The sequence below is a fragment of the Cervus canadensis genome, chromosome 14 (genome assembly GCF_019320065.1).
Source record: "Cervus canadensis isolate Bull #8, Minnesota chromosome 14, ASM1932006v1, whole genome shotgun sequence".
Lineage (NCBI taxonomy): Eukaryota > Metazoa > Chordata > Mammalia > Artiodactyla > Cervidae > Cervus > Cervus canadensis.
Genome location: NC_057399.1, coordinates 17466394 through 17483487, shown reverse-complemented (window position 1 = coordinate 17483487; position 17094 = coordinate 17466394). Strand labels below are relative to the sequence as shown.

The 17094-nt window shown below is 41.9% G+C and overlaps 1 protein-coding gene across 9 annotated transcripts in view; it reads left to right on the top strand.

Moving 5' to 3' along the window:
- Positions 1 to 17094, top strand: part of TLE4 (TLE family member 4, transcriptional corepressor) — a 152610-nt gene that overhangs the window by 27093 nt on the left and 108423 nt on the right. For 8 of the 9 annotated variants that reach the window (XM_043486462.1, XM_043486461.1, XM_043486458.1 and 5 more), the window contains exon 5: positions 12145 to 12207. In XM_043486462.1, coding sequence (XP_043342397.1) covers positions 12145 to 12207 — 63 coding nt within the window. Of the gene's footprint in view, positions 1 to 6131; positions 6293 to 12144; positions 12208 to 17094 lie in introns of those variants that run through there. The other variant, XM_043486465.1, reaches the window with a different exon arrangement.

Below are 17094 nucleotides of genomic sequence, written 5' to 3'. Positions count from 1 at the left end.
TCTGTGTTGTGTCATTCTTCAAGGGCCCTTCTCCACTCCAGGCAGTCCAGCCAGTGTTTCCAGCATGGCTCTAGCCTTTACAGCCTTTACCTAGGTGATCTTGTCTACTCTCAGTAGATGAATCCTCATTTTTTTCCCTACAGTCTGGATCTTTCCTCTGAGACCATTGCATGTAACCTAGTCCTCCTTACCCTTGAATGTGTCACAAGTGCTTAGACTCAACATGTCCCCAGATGACATCCTCCCCCACAAGCCTGCTTGTGGTCCTGTGATCTTTATCTCAGGAAGTGCCAGCACCAGCCACCCCATTTCTCAAGCCAGAAACCCAGAGGCAGGTAATGATTGCCTTTCCCTTTCAGTAGCCACACCTTGTCAGTCCTCTGGTCTTTTGCTGTTCTCCCATACTCCCACATTTGTCTCCTCTCCAGCTATCTGATCATGGTGCATGGCTAAACCAGTTTACTCTTCTGTGGCTTTATCTGTAAAATGGGGGCAGAGGTCATCCTCTTACATTGTTCTCCACTGAAGTGGAGTACCTGGCCGAGAGGAAAGCATCTGTGCATGTTAGGATGTGGAGGATGATACTTATCAGGATCATGAGTAGTAGTACCTTTACCACCGTATTTAAGATGACTCACCGTGAGTAATCCGGTTGTCTCTTAACTGGTCTAACCATTTTGGAGATAATCCCAGTACCTTGGGTTCTTCTGGACCTGCCTATTCGGCCTTATCTTGTCCCCTTTCCCGAGTCCTGTTTGTAGAATCTGAATGTCGCAGGCTGTTGGCTGATCCTTTTGTGGAATGTTCTTGAGCTTTTCCCTGCCCTCTCTCCTTTGTCTAGCAGACTCACTTCACCCTTACTCAGGAAAAAAGTGTCTCCTGTGAAAGCATTGAAAAATACCCTGCATTTTGTTTTTTCTTGTGTTTGTCTCATTTGTTAGATTATGGGCTCTATAAATCTTGACTTGTTCTTCTCTTCTTTTTTCAGAGGGTAACACAGTGCCTGGCAGTATACAGACAAGTTTTGAAAAACTAGGGAATTAATGTGGCTTACATGGTGTTGCTCTCTCCCCGGAAAGTCACTGTAATGACTTCAGCAGGAAGGGGTTTCTTCCACCCTTCCCCATAAGTTGTTGGGCTTCTCTGTGTACCTCCTAGGTACCACACGCTGTCTGTTACTGTGTTTATTTCCATTTAGTCTTCATCTGTACTAGATTATAAAAACTTCAAGTGAAAGTGAAGTCGCTCAGTTGTGTCTGACTCTTTGCGACCCCATGGACTATAGCCTGCCAGGCTCCTCCGTTCATGGAATTTTCCAGGCAAGGATACTGGAGTGGAGTGCCATTTCCTTCTCCAGGGGATGTTCTCGACCCAGGGATCGAACCTGGGTCTCCCACACTGCAGGTAGACTCTTTGCTGTCTAAGCCACCAGGGAAGCAAAAACTTCAGATGGTCCAGATCAATTTGGCATTCACCTCTGATTCCACCGTCACTCCCAGGTTAGAGTAGGAGTGAATGAAAGAGCTGATATCTGAAAATGCCTTGTTGAATTTCCTACATTTGTGGTGCAGTGAGAATTCATATTGTTCCTATTCTCTGAAATTGTCTTTCATCCTCCATCTTTCCTCTTGTGGTATGTTTTGTGGTTATAAAATCTCTTCTGTCCTTCCACAGCCACTCCAACACAATCAGTGACAAGAAGCAGGGTGGAGAGCAGAAATGCCCTGGAGTGTCTTGACCTCCTGTCTGGTATTTATCATAGCTTTCCTAGGAATCGTCCTTGATAGGTCCTTGCTGGCTCCCAAATAAAGTTCAAGCTCTTTAGTGTGGCATTCAAGACCTTCCACAGCCTGACCCCAGTCAACCCTTTCTGTCCTTATTTTCCACTCTTTTTTATTGCCTGCATCCCATGCTTCAGCTTAATGGTTTTCAATGCTGTCTGTACATTAGAATCACCTGGGGGGAGCTTTAAAATAAAATGCTGACGTGTGGGTTCACCTCTCTGAGAGTGAGTTCATCGGTCTAGGGTGAGGCCTGGGCGTTGGTGTTTGGGAAAGATCCACTACTAATATTACTAATATTAGTGTAAATCTAGGGCTGGAAGCCATTGACCAGCTTAGTGCTTCCCATGAAATATAATCTCCTGTAAGAGCTCTGAGAAGAAAGGATTCCACAGTCAAAGAAGCTTGATTAGTCCTGCATTTTTATATACACCTTTTCAAAGATTTATCACATTGTCCATTGAGAGGCTCTGGGATGTCAGCAGGAAAGGAACCTGTTTAACTTAAGCTCCATGTGGCCATCTGACCACGGAGTTCTTTATGTATATAATACCTGTCAAGAACATCTGCATCACTTGGCATAGAACCTACTTTGGGCAATGCTGCTTCCAGCCACATTTCACTTTTAAGTTCCTTCTTTATTTGTCTTTCCTTAACCTCTCAAGTAAACCAGATACATCCCTTTCCCCAGGCTTTTCTCTTTAAGCCCCCCCCCCGCCCCCCCAACACACACCCTTTCATCTTTTTCCTAGCGTGGTTCAGCGTCTGAAATTCCTCTCCATATACTTGTGTTTGCTTCTGTCTCCTGCCTCCACCGCCCGAGTGTGAACTCTATGACAGCAGGAACTCACTTGTCTTGTTCACTCCTGTATCTCCCTCCCTGTGTCAGCACCTCAAGTAAGCCTGACAGATTGTAGGTGCCTGATAAATATTTGTTGATTGGACAGAAAGGCAGTGTTATATTCATGGTTTTGGCTGTTCCTAAGGTTCACATGTTTAAAATTTTTTACCTCCCTGAACAATAAAGAGCAGCTAGATAAACATTTTAAAAGTGACTAGGAATATAGGAACACAAGTAGATGATAAGTCATGTTCTACGCGTTTAATTTTCTCAGCTGCCTGGTAAAATATTAAAGAAGAAAACACGCAGAGGTGAGTGTGAGCCTGATGATAGGAAAAATACTGTTCTTTTTCTGATTATAGAGAGCTCTGAGTCTGTGGTATGGGACTTCTTTTTAAATTAATTTCTTAAGCAGCCTGTCACTGGCAGCTTCTCCCAGTTCATAGGAATCGCACCTGTGTGAGTCACTGACAGTTTGGATGAGGAGTCAGTGAGTTCTGGTGGACTTGTGTGTGTCATATACTGCACCAGTGACGGAAAAACTCCGCAGGAACAGGCAAGGGATTAGTAAATCTGAAGTTAAAACTTGCTAAGTGTTAGAACCCTCTTCCAGTGAGCATATTCACCCAGGTTTGTCTGGGGGTGGGGATTGGGTTTGTGTATCTAAATCCATCTTTGAGATCCCGTAAGTGTGGTGCTGCAGCAATTCCTGGGCCTTGTTTGGAAGGGATTCCGGTGGCATCATCTCTAAGGGGGTCTTCTGCAGCTGTGGCCACTCTCCCCAAGCCTGGCACTGAGCGTCCGACTTCTGAGCGGGTAGATGGGCCTGAGGTAGTCTACGCTTGAGCTCGTGTGTATGACCCCTGTGACCTACTACACCTGGAACTGTCAGGAATTGCTCTTCGTGTGAGATCTGTGAGGGTGCTGATGCCCTGCTGGGGCCTTCTCTTGAGCTGTTAGAATAATTACTGATTCACTCTGGAGATACCACTGGGGAGATTAATCATGACTCACCATACAAGGTGCCCTCCTAGCATGCCATCTAATAAATACCCCATCTCCAGTGGGTCAGGTGATCACAGTCTGGTGTGAATAATCTCAGGAAGGAGGTTGAGTGCCATCTCCTTTGTATTTCTCAGATGATCTTTTAAAACACACGTCCTGCCAGGGTTTCAGAATGAAAGCTTTAATCATTTACTTATCAGGCAGGAATTGTCCAGAGTGGATTTGCATTTCCTTTTGTGTCCTGCTGTGATTACTTATTATTCTTTCTGAGCAGTGTGCCATCCTAAATGCCAGAAAAGTTATGTATTGGGTAGGTAAGCATACGAAATCAGTATAAGCAATTCTCTAGGTGGGTATCCCTTTATGGTTGAAGTGTTCTAACTATTCCCAGACAATGTTACATGCTTGCAAAAGATTCCAGGAGATTCCAACCATCGGACCTGGATTGCAGTTTCTTCTGGTCATTCAACAAGTATTTTTGAGTGTTTTCTACAAATCAGGGTTGGGGTATAGACAGATCTCTCTGCCCTCATTGATTCTCCGTTCTCTGGAACCTTGCTACTCAGGGTGTGGTCTGCAGACCTCTAGGGCCAGTGTCACTTTGGAGTTTGTTTGAAGTGTAGACTCTCAGGCCCCACTCTAGCTTGGATTTTAAGCAGATTCCCAGGTGATGATTATGCACACTAAAGTTTGAGAAGCACTACTGTAGTGCATGTAAACAAAAACATAGCTGAGATAATTTCAGGTGATTGTAAATGTTGTGAAGAAGACTGTAAATGAGCTGGAGAAGACAGGGAGACGAGTCTCGGAGGATGGTGAGGGAAGATGTTTGAGAAGGTGTTGTGTGGACCGAGACTGAAATGATGAGTAGGGAATGAGCCATGAGATCTGAGAAAGGTGGCTCCAGGCAGAGGGCCTCTCCCTTATCCTTCCCAGGCTTAATCTATCCCCGTTTTTGATGCCAGGGCCAGAACTCTGGCAGCCCTGTGGATGGATGCACTGGCAGGCTGTGCCTGGACCTGGGTGGTCGTGCACGTGTTTGACAGGGCAGAGGAGTGCAGGCTGTGGAGGAGCACAACTCCGGCTTTGAGAAGAACCATTTCACTAAGTAGAGGAAACAGTTGAAGGGGACAGAAGGGTTCTCTTGGCAGTGATGGCTTTGAAGAATTGGAATTTTATATAATTGGGAGGAGGAAGAGGAAACTGATGGGGGTCATTGTAGAATTGAAAGGACAAGAGAAAGGGAATTGCTGAGGAATATGGATATAGAGAAACAGTCGGTGGAGCTGGTCAGAGACCTGATGACTGAGTGCAGAAGAAGCCTGTAGCCCAACCTAAGAGGCAGACAGAAAAGTAGAGCTTGTCTCTTTGTGTATGAAAGGCGCCTTTTGGCTTTTCTGGGAATAGGTGTACTTGAGGAGAACTTGGGAAGGCCCATCACAGTTCTTGGTTTTCTTGCTAGCTTTATTCCAATATTCAAATTCCTGTCTTCAGACATTTCTCACATACATTTGAATCATATAGATTATGCTGGGGAAAATAAAGGTGAACGATCTTGCCTTTGACTGTGTGGAGAATTCTGAAGGAGATGAGAATGCCAGCCCACCTGACCTGCCTTCTGAGAACCTGTGTGCATGTCAGGAAGCAACGGTTAGAACTGGACGTGGAACAATGGAATGGTTCCAAATTGGAAAAAGAGTTCCTCATGGCTGTATATTGTCACCCTGCCTATTTAACTTGTATGCAGAGTACATCAAGCAGAATGCTGGGCTGGGTGAGCACAAGCTGGAATCAAGATTGCCGGGAGAAGTATCAATAACCTCAGATATGCAGATGACACCACCCTTATGGCAGAAAGCAAAGAGGAACTAAAGAACCTCTTGAGGAAAGTGAGAGGAGAGTGAAAAAGCTGACTTAAAACTCAACATTCAAAAAACTAAGATCATGGCATCCAGTCCCATCACTTCATGGCAAATACATGGGGAAACAATGGAAACGGTGGGAGACTTTATTTTCTTGGGCTCCAAAATCACTGTGAGCAGTGACTGCAGCCATGAAATTAAAAAACACTTGCTTCTTGGAAGAAAAGCTACGACCAACCTAGGCAGCATATTAAAAAGCAGAGACATTACTTTGCTGACAAAGGTTCGTCTAATCAAAGCTATGGTTTTTCCAGCAGTCATGTATGGATGTGAGAGTTGGACTATAAAGAAAGCTGAGCGCCGAAGAATTGATGCTTTTGAACTGTGGTGTTGGAGAAGAGTCCCTTGGACTGCAAGGAGATCAACCAGTCCATCCTAAAGGAAATGAGTCCTGAACATTCATTGGCAGGACTGATGCTGAACCTGAAGCTCCAATACTTTGGCCACCTGTTGTGAAGAACTGACTCATTGGAAAAGACACACTGATGCTGGGAAAGATTGACGGTGGGAGGGGAAGGAAATGACAGAGGATGAGATGGTTGGATGGCTTCACCGACTTGATGGACATGAGTTTGAGCAAGCTCTGGGAGATGGTAAAGAACAGGGATGCCTGGCATACTTTCAAACTTGGGGTCTCAACGAGTTGGACACCACTGAGCGACTGAACTGACTGATCCTCTCCTACTGTGGGCACAAGGACTGTTTGTCCCTTTCACTATTACCAAGAATGAAAATGCTTAATCGTAAGTCCACATTCAAGGCACCTATACATTTATGTCAGTGGGAAAGGTGGGGGGGGGCAAAAAAAGAAGACAGAGAGTAGGTGAGACACAGGAGACATCAGAAAATAGCTGGCAGGTCTTGCTGTGTGATATGCTGGCCCACGAGTGCAGAGGAAATAAGCACGTGCAAAACTTGAGTGTCTCTGACCAGTTCCACCTGATTCTGTGAAGGCTAGTGCTTGCCCCCACCCCTCTGGTAGAGCTGAGTATAACCTTACCATTGGTTCCAGTATTTTTCAGTCTTGAGAACTGAAATGATTTGACCTTGTGGGAGTAATTGGATGTCTGTCTGGCAAAATGATTGTCATTCTCAACCATGATAAACTATCACTCATCCCTTTAGGAACAGTATTTAAATACAATAACCAGAACCCAGAAGATGTTGGTAGGACGAGCAAATGTCTGGTAATTCCCTTAAAGACTTTCTAGGAAGCTCAAGGGGCGCTTTTCTTTAAACTATTGCAGAAATGCATCAGTGAAATACAGCTTCACCTTTGGGGACAGATGGGAAGAGTTTCATGAAATGTAGGCATTCTGTGATACTCTCCGGGAAAGACATCGTCGCCTGTGTTCCTGCACTAGCACCACACCCATCTATCTTGTTAGAACAAAGGAATGGGGAACCTCAGTGTATGCAGATAAGTGCTCGCTGGGTACTTTAAAAGCACACTTAGCATGCAGTAAGTGGCATAAACATGGGTTCAAAACACAAAGCAGATTGACCTTGCTTGAGTTATTACAATTAATAGACTCATTGCTACTCCCTAGGGGAGGGGAGTGAATAAAACATATTTGATTATTGGCACTTTCATATCATTCAAGGTAATATAATTGAGTACTTTTATATAGTACCTCTTTTTTGTTAGAGGAAGTAGAATGATGAGAGCTTTTACAATTGTCTTAGTACTTTTCAGAAGACAAAAAAGTCTTCTTAGTTTGAATCAGTCCTTTAGGGAACTCATAGATGTCCTGTTAAATTGATTCTTACAATGTTACTACTTCATTATATTGCTTTATTGAGCAATATAAAATATTTTGTGTAAAATAATCACGTGTATGCATATGGTTTATCAGCTTGCTAGCAATGCTGATAATACTTTGGATTTAAATCTAAATCTCTAAGCCTTATTCCAGTCTGGCTTTAAAAAAATACAATTAGTTTTATTTATTAACATGTTCTTACCTCTTTTGTAAAGTTGAATTTTGATGACAAGATAAACACTTGTTGTCAGTTTCAAGGAATACTACAACTCACATGTTTTTTTCCTATGTTTATTAAGTTGGGAAGAATTTCTCTTTAGTCTTCTGACTTTAATCTGTGGACAGGCAGGACCAGTTCCAGAAATTGTACTGTTTCTCAAATAATTTAGAGCAAATCAATAACAAATCAAGGTAATTTATTTAATGATTGAAATTAAAAAAAATAGTCTTGGTTGTATAGTAGTAAAAGGGGCTTGAAGGAGAGAGTTGGATTTATTTGTACTTACTCTGAAAAACATTTCAGACAGAATAAGTGAGGATTTTTTTTTCAGTTTTTTTGTGTTTATGTATATGATGTATGTTCTTGATAAACAATACAGTAAATAGATTCATCTTAAATTTTTTTGGCAGAGAAACTGCTATATAAAAACAAATTAATTGTGAAATGTTACTCTTTGAGAATGTTTTCCTGAAACTATAACTGTTTTTTTGCACCTCCCTCTCACCCCATTGGCTACAGAAATAGTATTGTTTTGTTGTTCTGTTTTACTTCAACAATACTATATAGTAGTGTTGTTCCTGTTTTGATGAGAGAACAAAAACACAAACATTTTTTTAAACTGTTCCTTTTTATGCATGTCTTTGATCAAGTAATCTGTACTTTCTCTCGTTTATTATGTCACTAAAGTAAAATTTATTTTTTAAGGAAATCATATAGGCAGAAATAATCAAAATAAGAATTAAATATTTTATTAGGACGATTTGAGGGGATGTAATTCAGTTCAAGTGTAGGCTTAACTAGTTTTTTGTCTTAAATAACTAGTGTAATTTGTTACAAGTAATAAAGAACTTATGTGATACAATGTGTTTTAATATTTGATACATTTTAAGGGATTGAATTGTGAGATTCTTTTCAGTGCATGACATTGCTTTCCCATGATGCAAGGTAGTTAATAAATCTTGCAATGATTGTTGAGTTGGAGTGTGAAGAAAAAGGGGATAAATGGTTTCTCTCAGTGTTTTTCTGTTTCATTACTAACTGGTCATGCTGCCAGTCTGCTGGCCATCACCACTTTGGGGGGGGTTATTTAGCCTGTCAGCATTTGTGTGCCAGGTGTCAAGTGCGGAACCAAGGGACTCTCATAGAATGCCCTTTTTGTTAAGTTGCCTTTTCCTAAAATACTTTGTGCAAGCAGGTTTTTGTTTTTTTTTTTAGTGGGCTGGTCATTGTTTTTGTTGGTTCTTATTGGAGGGTGACATAAAGGTGGAAAATTATAGGAAGGGAAGATAGAATGGTAGTGAATTGAGGGTAGGAAAATATGTGTGGAATTTTTAAAAAAATGAATATCTTGATGGATTGAGGAAGTCGTAATAAAAGTGTCAAAATTGTTAATGTATTTGACAAACTATGGCTGCAAAAACAATAATTTTGTTATATTTTGGCATGAGCAATTGTTCTTTTATGGGGGCCATTAATGCTGTTTTGGAATATCACGGGCATCTGAAGGCAGTAGTTAGCAGTTCCATAAAGCTCTGAATACCATGATAACATCCAGAAAGCCCCACAGCAGTATTTCAGAATCTCTGCCCGTTTAAATGGGCTGTCTGTGAATGGACTTGCTCAGGGATGCATGAGCCGCTTCACCTATAAATTTGATTGGAAGCTACAGTGCTGGCATAGGCTGATGGATAGCAGATTAGAGCCCTGATTAACCATGAGATTCGAAGACTGGGAATATATTGTCTAAGCAAGATTCGTCAGATGCAATCAGAATTTCAAGTGGTCAGATGAAATTCAAATGTGTATTGTGGGTTTTCCTCCCCTGGTGCTTTTTCTCCTAGGTTGCCTCCCCGCCCCCCCACCCCCAACTCCCTTTCTTTCCACAAAGCTGAAAAATACTTCTTTGATGAATCTGCTCCTTACCCTAAAGCTGTCTGTCTGTTATTCATCAGAAAGCAGGTCGCAGTTCAGTGAGCAGAAGAAAAGATTTTAATAGAAGCTGTGCCAAGGGCTGTAATGCATCATTTTAGGGCCCTAATTACATTACAATGACAAATATCAATGGTGACAACAGCAATAACCTACATCCTTTAATGGCTGTCCTGGAAAAGGAGTTTGGGCCCCACGCCATTAAATTAGACTCAGTTTCAAAACATAGGCCATTAGAAGTGTGTGTCCACAGTATTATTGGCTGATCGGTGAAGCCCAGTGGAAAGGCCTGTAAATAAATGATGCCTCCCTAAAGCTGGGTCCTATGGGACAAAAGAGGCAAAATGAGATGACCATGGAAGCAGCAGTGTTTCCGAGGCAACTGTAGCTTTCAAAGTGAGGAATGACCTGCTTAATTTTATGAAATCACACACACGCATCCAACCCGCCTGATTCCAATTAGCCAGACCAGGAAGATCCATTGGCATGACAACTTAGAGAAATTAAGAAGTCTTTTAGACAAAAGGAGACATTTAAAGACAAAGTTTGGAAGGTTTCTGCCCCCGCCACCCCGCATTCTGTTGTGTATGTGTGTTAACATACATGAATCAATAAAAGAACTTTCTGACTTTTCTACATTTATTTTTGAGGAAGTGTAGATTTGCTTTTTTCATAGTTGCTCAGACTTAACATAGCCTCGGCCCCAAATTAAAGGAGCAAAATAAATACTTCTTGGTTTTTATTTTGCCAGATGAGTGAGTTTCCTTAGAGTAGTTTTTATTGCCTAGATTATGTAGGCAAACTAAAGAACTCAGTTTTCTTATGTGCCCACACATTTTTCAACCCTCCTAGCAAGGGACTATTTTATTTATGTAAACAACATAATGAGGAAAATATGCTTGGCAGATGGTTCTGAGCATTAGAATCATCAGTTTGGTCTGCCCCAAAGTGTCTCATTATCTTTTATTCTCTCCCCCTCCACCTCTCCCTACGAAAAGCTTAACAACCAAATGCCTCTGAGACTGGTGCTTTCAGTCTGGTGAATGCTACTCTATTTTCTCAGCTCGCGCTGGAATTTCACCCTATAACCACTGTGGTATGTTCATCCAGGTGGAGAGTGGTTTGGTGATTCCCACTGCAGCTTTTCATGGTGGTTTAAGCATTCTTAAAGGATAGCTAAATGCTCCACGGGGCCAGGGCAGTAAATTAAATCAGGTCAGCACAGTTGGGTCCTTATTCACTGCTGCTTATTGGTGCTGCGTTTTTGTCCATCCTATTAGGAATGCAGGCTGGAATGGAAAGCTGAGGTCTGAAACTTCATGGTGAATTTGTGTTTTCTCTTGGCTGGCAAAGTTTTTAAGGTGCAAGTATTTAAAAGGTCGCAAAGCCACAGAGTGAGAAGGGTTGCTGAGAAAAGAAGGAAACCTAGATTGCACAAGTAGAGTGTCGCTGTCATTCTGGTTATGACTTAGCAAGAAAAGGAGAATTTTTGTCCTCTTATAAAATGAGGAACTGGCTGTGGATGGAATTTATGTTAAGAATGTCTTGGGGATAGTAATTGCTTTTTGTTTTCTGTTTCCCATCAGTTCTTGCCTCTCCTTTTCCCTACTCCGTTATTTAAAAATAAGCTATTTTGATAGATGTTAAGTGAACTTAATTGCAGTCATCTTTTCACAGTTTATGTAAGTCAGATCATTATGCTGTACACCTTAACCTTATAGAGTATTGTATGTCAATTATATCTCAATAAAACTGGAAAAAATTTTTGTATATATGTGTATAAAAACCCTGTATCTACATGTCACTAAACTATACAAGGAGCCGTCTGCTAATATAAATTAAGGTGAAGATCAGTGAAGCTCTAGGTAGCTTTTTATAGAAAATGTATTGGTATTTCTTTTTTATTTTTAACTTACTGTAGCATGCTATTTGTCTAAAATTTGAACACTTACAAAATTAATAGAGAATAAACTATTATCTGACATTATTGGAACTTTTGCAGCTCAGTACAGTGATAATTAATGTTGCCGAGGTTAGCCTCCATATATAAACAGTTGCTTTTTTGCATACTGAAAACCCTGATGGGGCACGTTTGGAAGTTTTAATGGTTGAGGAAAACATGGCATTTTCCAGCAGTGTATAACTAAGGATCTGAATTAATTAGGTCATGTGGGTGGGTTGGGTGCTGTTCTTTTGGAAGGTTGGAGACGTGATCATGAAATCCCAGTGCCGATGTTTAAAGCAAAGGCCACAAATGTAGAAGTCTAGTGAGTTATTGAGAAAAGTTGGGGTGTAGGGAAGGATGTATCTTTACCATCTAAACTCCAATCAAGGTTTTATAAAGAACCACATAGAATGAATAAGGGTCCTGTTAAACGCTTTTGAAAACAGATTCCAATCGTGAAAATTAAATTCCTTTTTATGTCGTCCTGCTGCTTGAAGATTGACTTTTTAAGATGAGTGCTGGTTAATAAATTGTGGTATTAACGTGGCACTGTTGTCCCTGCCTCCTCCTAATGGGCTTGCTGATGGTAGTTTGCCTCTTCCTTAGGAAATATGACTACTAGAATATAAAGTGTGTTTTAATATCATCCTGCTAATATTTTGGGAATTTGTAACCAGCTGACTGTTCTCTTTATTGCTTTCCTTTTTTTTTTTTCTTTCTTTTTTTTTTTTTTTGCAGGCAGAGATTGTCAAGAGGCTGAACGCTATCTGTGCACAAGTCATTCCTTTCCTGTCCCAAGAGGTAAGGCAGGTGGTTTCAAGCATTGGGCTGGAAGGTACCGTTTTAGTGTTTTTGCAGATAAAACTGATTCTTTGGCCTTGTCTGTCTCTTGGTGTTTGCATTGCATATTTCTAAGATACAGTGTTCGCACTCCAACTTCCACACCTTATTAACATCCATTGGAATATAGTTGTTTTTATATAATGGAGTATTTTCTAATGTGCTAAGCAAAATTCAGTTGTTAAAATACTTTGCTGTCGTTGGACTACGTAGTGTTGCTTAGAATTATGATTTTGTCATAATGGCATCTAATAAGGCAGATTGAAAAATTGCCCAGAGGACAATAGCTGGTTCTACACTTTTGTCACTGAGCATTAAGGATTGGCAGAAGCTATATGAAACAAAGGTTTTTCATAGTAAACAAGCTAATGTAACTTTTGGCCAGCAGCTTTTCAAGTTACTTCTTATTACCTGATGAGCTCTTTACATAGTGGGTGCCTTTGGGAAAAGACACAAAGGATGGACTCGGGACTCACTTCTCAGTACCAGGGCCTTCACGCTCACCATGCCCCAGCGTGCAGCTCACCTTGCTTGCTTCCACTCCTGCTGGTGGACGTGTGCACGCTGCCCACAGGTGTGCTCAGGGCGGGATGAGGAGGTGCATTTCTATTGCATTGTGGCTTCCTGGTGGCTTTTTTGCCCCCCCTCTGCTTGCTTGCTTGCTTTTATTAGTTACAAAGTTTGGGTGCACCCGCTGGAGAAGGAATTTTTGCTTCTGGACTACTGAATTCTTCATTTGCTCAGGTAAGATCAGCTGTGAGAAGGAAGAAGCTAATACATGGAGTAGCTGTCTGCCTTGCAGCCACAGTGCTGATGCCGTGGGCTGGGAGGCAGTGAGGCACTTTCCTCCCACCCTTCGGTTGGGTCACACTGCTTTTCAGGAGGGCAGTTCACCTGCCTGCCTGCCTGCAGGCTTGCACTGAGGTTAGCATGCAGCCGGTGTGTGAACATGCATGTATGTTAGAGGTATGTGGGTCCCTGCCTGACTTCTTACTCGATCATTATTGGGTTAGATCTCAACAGCCATGACGACCTTTCAGTGGGAAGATATCCTTTAGGTCTCTGGTATTCACAAACTGTGGACTTAAATTAACATCCTGAATTCAAATGCTTTTGTAGATCACAAACAACAAAGGATGTATTGTCTTTCTCATCCTTTAGCTGTGACCACAAAATCACCACCCACTGTATCCCCATTTACCTATTTCTACTTAGGATTTGCTTGTTGACCAGATTACACGGAGTGGGGAAAGGCACCAAAGGGGCCTATTTGCATTTCTTTAGGAAGCCTGGCTGCCCCTTACCTGAGCCAGACCAGCCCGTGTCTCTTCTTTAAGCAGCTCTGCTTCATGGAGACAGCCAGTGGGAAGAATGTGTAACCCGTTGTGCTCTGGACAGGCTGAGGTGTTGTTCACCAAGGCAGAGGGAGAAGTCTGAATTTTTCTTGGGGTGGTGTTAGATTTTAGACTTCCGCAGGCACAGACTCCTACACATAATTAGCAGTACAACTTATTCCTGTGGCATTTTTTGCGGGATCTGTGAGGTTATGTTCAGAGGTGGGAGGAGATCGTGGGGTGTTGGTGGAGCTAGCTCATTTGCCAGTAGGTCGTTCTCCCACGTGAGTTATGTTGTTTGTGTGAGCAAGCCCGGTAGGAACAGAATGTGTAATGGTAGTGGTGCTGAGCAAGACTGGACTGGAATTAATTGGCTCAGGACGTCGTAGCCTGTAGAGGAAAGCTGTAGGGAGATGCTGGCAACTCCTTTTCTGCTTTAAGCTGGGAGGATAGGTGTCATAATCTCACTGCTATTTATTTCCCTAATACTTTTGACATTTCTTGGTTGAAATCCTTAACATGTGTCATGAATGACCTGTGTCACGGTTTTCTAAGTCCTGATTCTGTGTATGTCTTCTCTTCTACTTGCTTTGGATCTGATTGGCTTTTCCTTTTTTAGTTTCCTAAGGTGTGTGTATATCCTTTAGTGTGTGGGCCTCTGACATGTTTGTTCCTGTCCATTCCAGGCCTCTGTGATGTTTTGTGTCTGAACACTGCCCACCTTGTTTCCTCTTGTGGGCATTCTCTGAGCATCACATTCCTCGCTTCTATCCTGAGGCCAGATGGACTGTAATCTGGAGGGTGGGGAGGAGACAGGTTATTAGAGGAAGATGAATTCTATTTCCTGTCTCTTCAGAGGCATGGAAAATCACTCTTGCATGGCTGCAAGCGTCACTTGGTGCTGGGACTGAAGGCTTTTAATCTGATCTCTTAACACCAGCTCTCTGTGTGACAGTCTTGCTGCCAGGATGGCAGCTGCGGCATTAGAATTCATTGTGAAATATTTTTGTTTAAAAAGTAAATGAAACTAAAAGTAAATAAAAAATGGTTTTATTCCTAAAAGTATTTAGAAAAAAAATAAAGACTAGTCCTGAAGACTATAGTGTGTAAGCTACAGGACAGTGATTGGAGCTATTTTTTGGAGTTTCCCAGGAACAGGAGGTAAATTTCCAGACATCTAAATAAGTCTGTTTTTAATTTAGCTCCCATGTGCTGATTAATGTACCTGCTTAATATCGCTTGTGTCTAGGTCTAGTGTACTGCATTTTCTAAAATTAAAAAAATATAGTAGTGAATGACAACTATTGAATAAATTTAGTTTTACCTATAAGACTTTTGGGGGGAAATAAGTTGTATAATTACAGCTCAAAGACTTGGAGTATGTCTACGTATATAACGTCAGAGAAAAGTATTTTCTTATTAGGTTTCACTAAAACACTTTAAAAAATTATAGCCGTCTCTACTTCAGTGATGTGCTTACCGCACTCACAGCTACTTCCAGAGTCCCAGAGATATTGCCAACTGTTTACATGAAGTGAGTAGTCATCTCTTACAACTCTGAAAAATTTCACCGGATCCTTCAGTCAGAATTTCAAGAAAGCTATGAGTTGAGTCCTCACCTACCTGAAACTGCTCTTTTCTCCCACTTTCTTTTGGCTTTAGGGGATGGGTAAGACTTCTTTATATCCTGTGGCCCTCAGATTTCTTCTTTAAAAGGCAAATCTCAAAGTAGTAAATGGGAAGTTCTCTGTCTCATTTCAGGTCTTGTTTGCTGAGGAGGAACTGTAATCAGCTTCCTGTTGGCAGTTCCATAAGCAGGAGATGGCCAGGGATGATGACGGTCACGTCTGAGTCCAGTGCTGGGCTCCCTGTTTATAACCTAGTTAAGCTGGGTGACCTTTAGCAAGTGATTTGCCTCTTTAAGCCTCAGTTTCCTCATCAATAGGATGACGTTAATAATAGCATGGAGCACATAGGATTGCTGTGAGGAATACCTGGGATTGTCCGTGTGCAGCTTGGCGCATAATAATAAGCAGCTATTGAGGCTGACTGGCAATAGTAGCTGAGCAATAGCCGAGAAGCTCTGAGTTCCCTTCTAAGAGGACCTGGAGCCAGACCTCCTCCTCTTTTACTCGCTGCTCTTTGGAAGAACGAGTATTGCTTATCTTCCTCTCTGATGTCCTTACAGAGGAAAAAAGTATAAATTAAAACAACTCAGGGCTGTGAACTAGCCGAAAATTCAAGTGAGGTAGCCTCAAGGGCAATTCTCTTCTAGCTCTCAAAAATAGTTTTCCCATTTAGCAAACACCTGTCTCTCCCCAGCCAGCAGAGATCCAAAAGGGTGACAGCTCTTCAAGGTGCTCAACCTGTGGAGCTCAGGAGATGCAGTGATTTTGGATGGGCTCTGTGTCCTACCCACAGAACTATCAGAAAAAAAAAGTTTCTCAACCCTGTTGGGAGGCTGGCTGTTTTAAATACCTGGCGGCTTAGCTGTAGTTAATTTTGTTTTTCCAAGTAGTGTCTGTGGATGAACTCTCTTTTTTCATCAGCGATTTCAGGATATAGCTTGAAGACCCTTAGACCTTAGGAGCCCTCAGCAAAATTGAAGAATGCCTATAAGTATGGGCTTGTCTCCTGTGTCCCCTTGCCCCCTTTCCAGGGACATACGTTTAGGGAGATTCTAACGTAGATTGAAAACTGTGTGCCACTCGTTACACCCTGGCAGCAGGGCACAGTGTTTCTGCTAATTTGGCATTTGCACCAACTCTGCCTCTTGCTGGCTTTTTACTGGGAGAGTTCATCTCTGTGAGTTGTAATACTCCCATACATGCTGAGAGGAACCCCTTTTGCAATGTATATTATATGTATTAACATGTAAAGCACTGGGGAGAGTGAAGGCCAGTAGTTGTCGTTGTTTCAACATTTCCTGGGAAATGAATTTTATTCCAGCTTATTTTGGGTCCCAAGGCATTTGGAGAGGAGGGAGGGACTTGATAAAAACTGGGAGGAGTTCAAGGTAATGCTTCCCAAAGGGCTGGCTGGCAGTCTTCCTGTGAGGTGAGCTGGGCCTGCAGCTCCAGGGGCTGCTTCCAGCAGTGGATGGTTAGCTCCACACAGACCGTCTTTCAGAACAGAGGGAATACCATCTTTCAGAACGGAGGGAGTATTTTTTGGAAAACCAGTAAGTATTATCTTATCCTATTAGATTAAGCATTAAGTAAATATCGGGCACTAGCTAAGGATCTTACTTAGAAGACATTTGTGCTTTTTGGACTTTTCCCTCCTTGGATTATAAGATGGAATAGTTTATTTTTGAGATGGTTATAGAGTATGTTTCATGGTGACCAACAGGTGTTCTTAAGACATTTGAGAACCTCAGACCCCTAATAGATTATAGGTCAGTAGATGGTAATGTATTATGTGATAGTTGAAAGTCTTCTTTCCCTAGAGTAGTGTGTGTATTTTTCAGAAACCTGTTGCTCCCCTAGTAAGGAGCAGAGTCGTTGAGAGAATT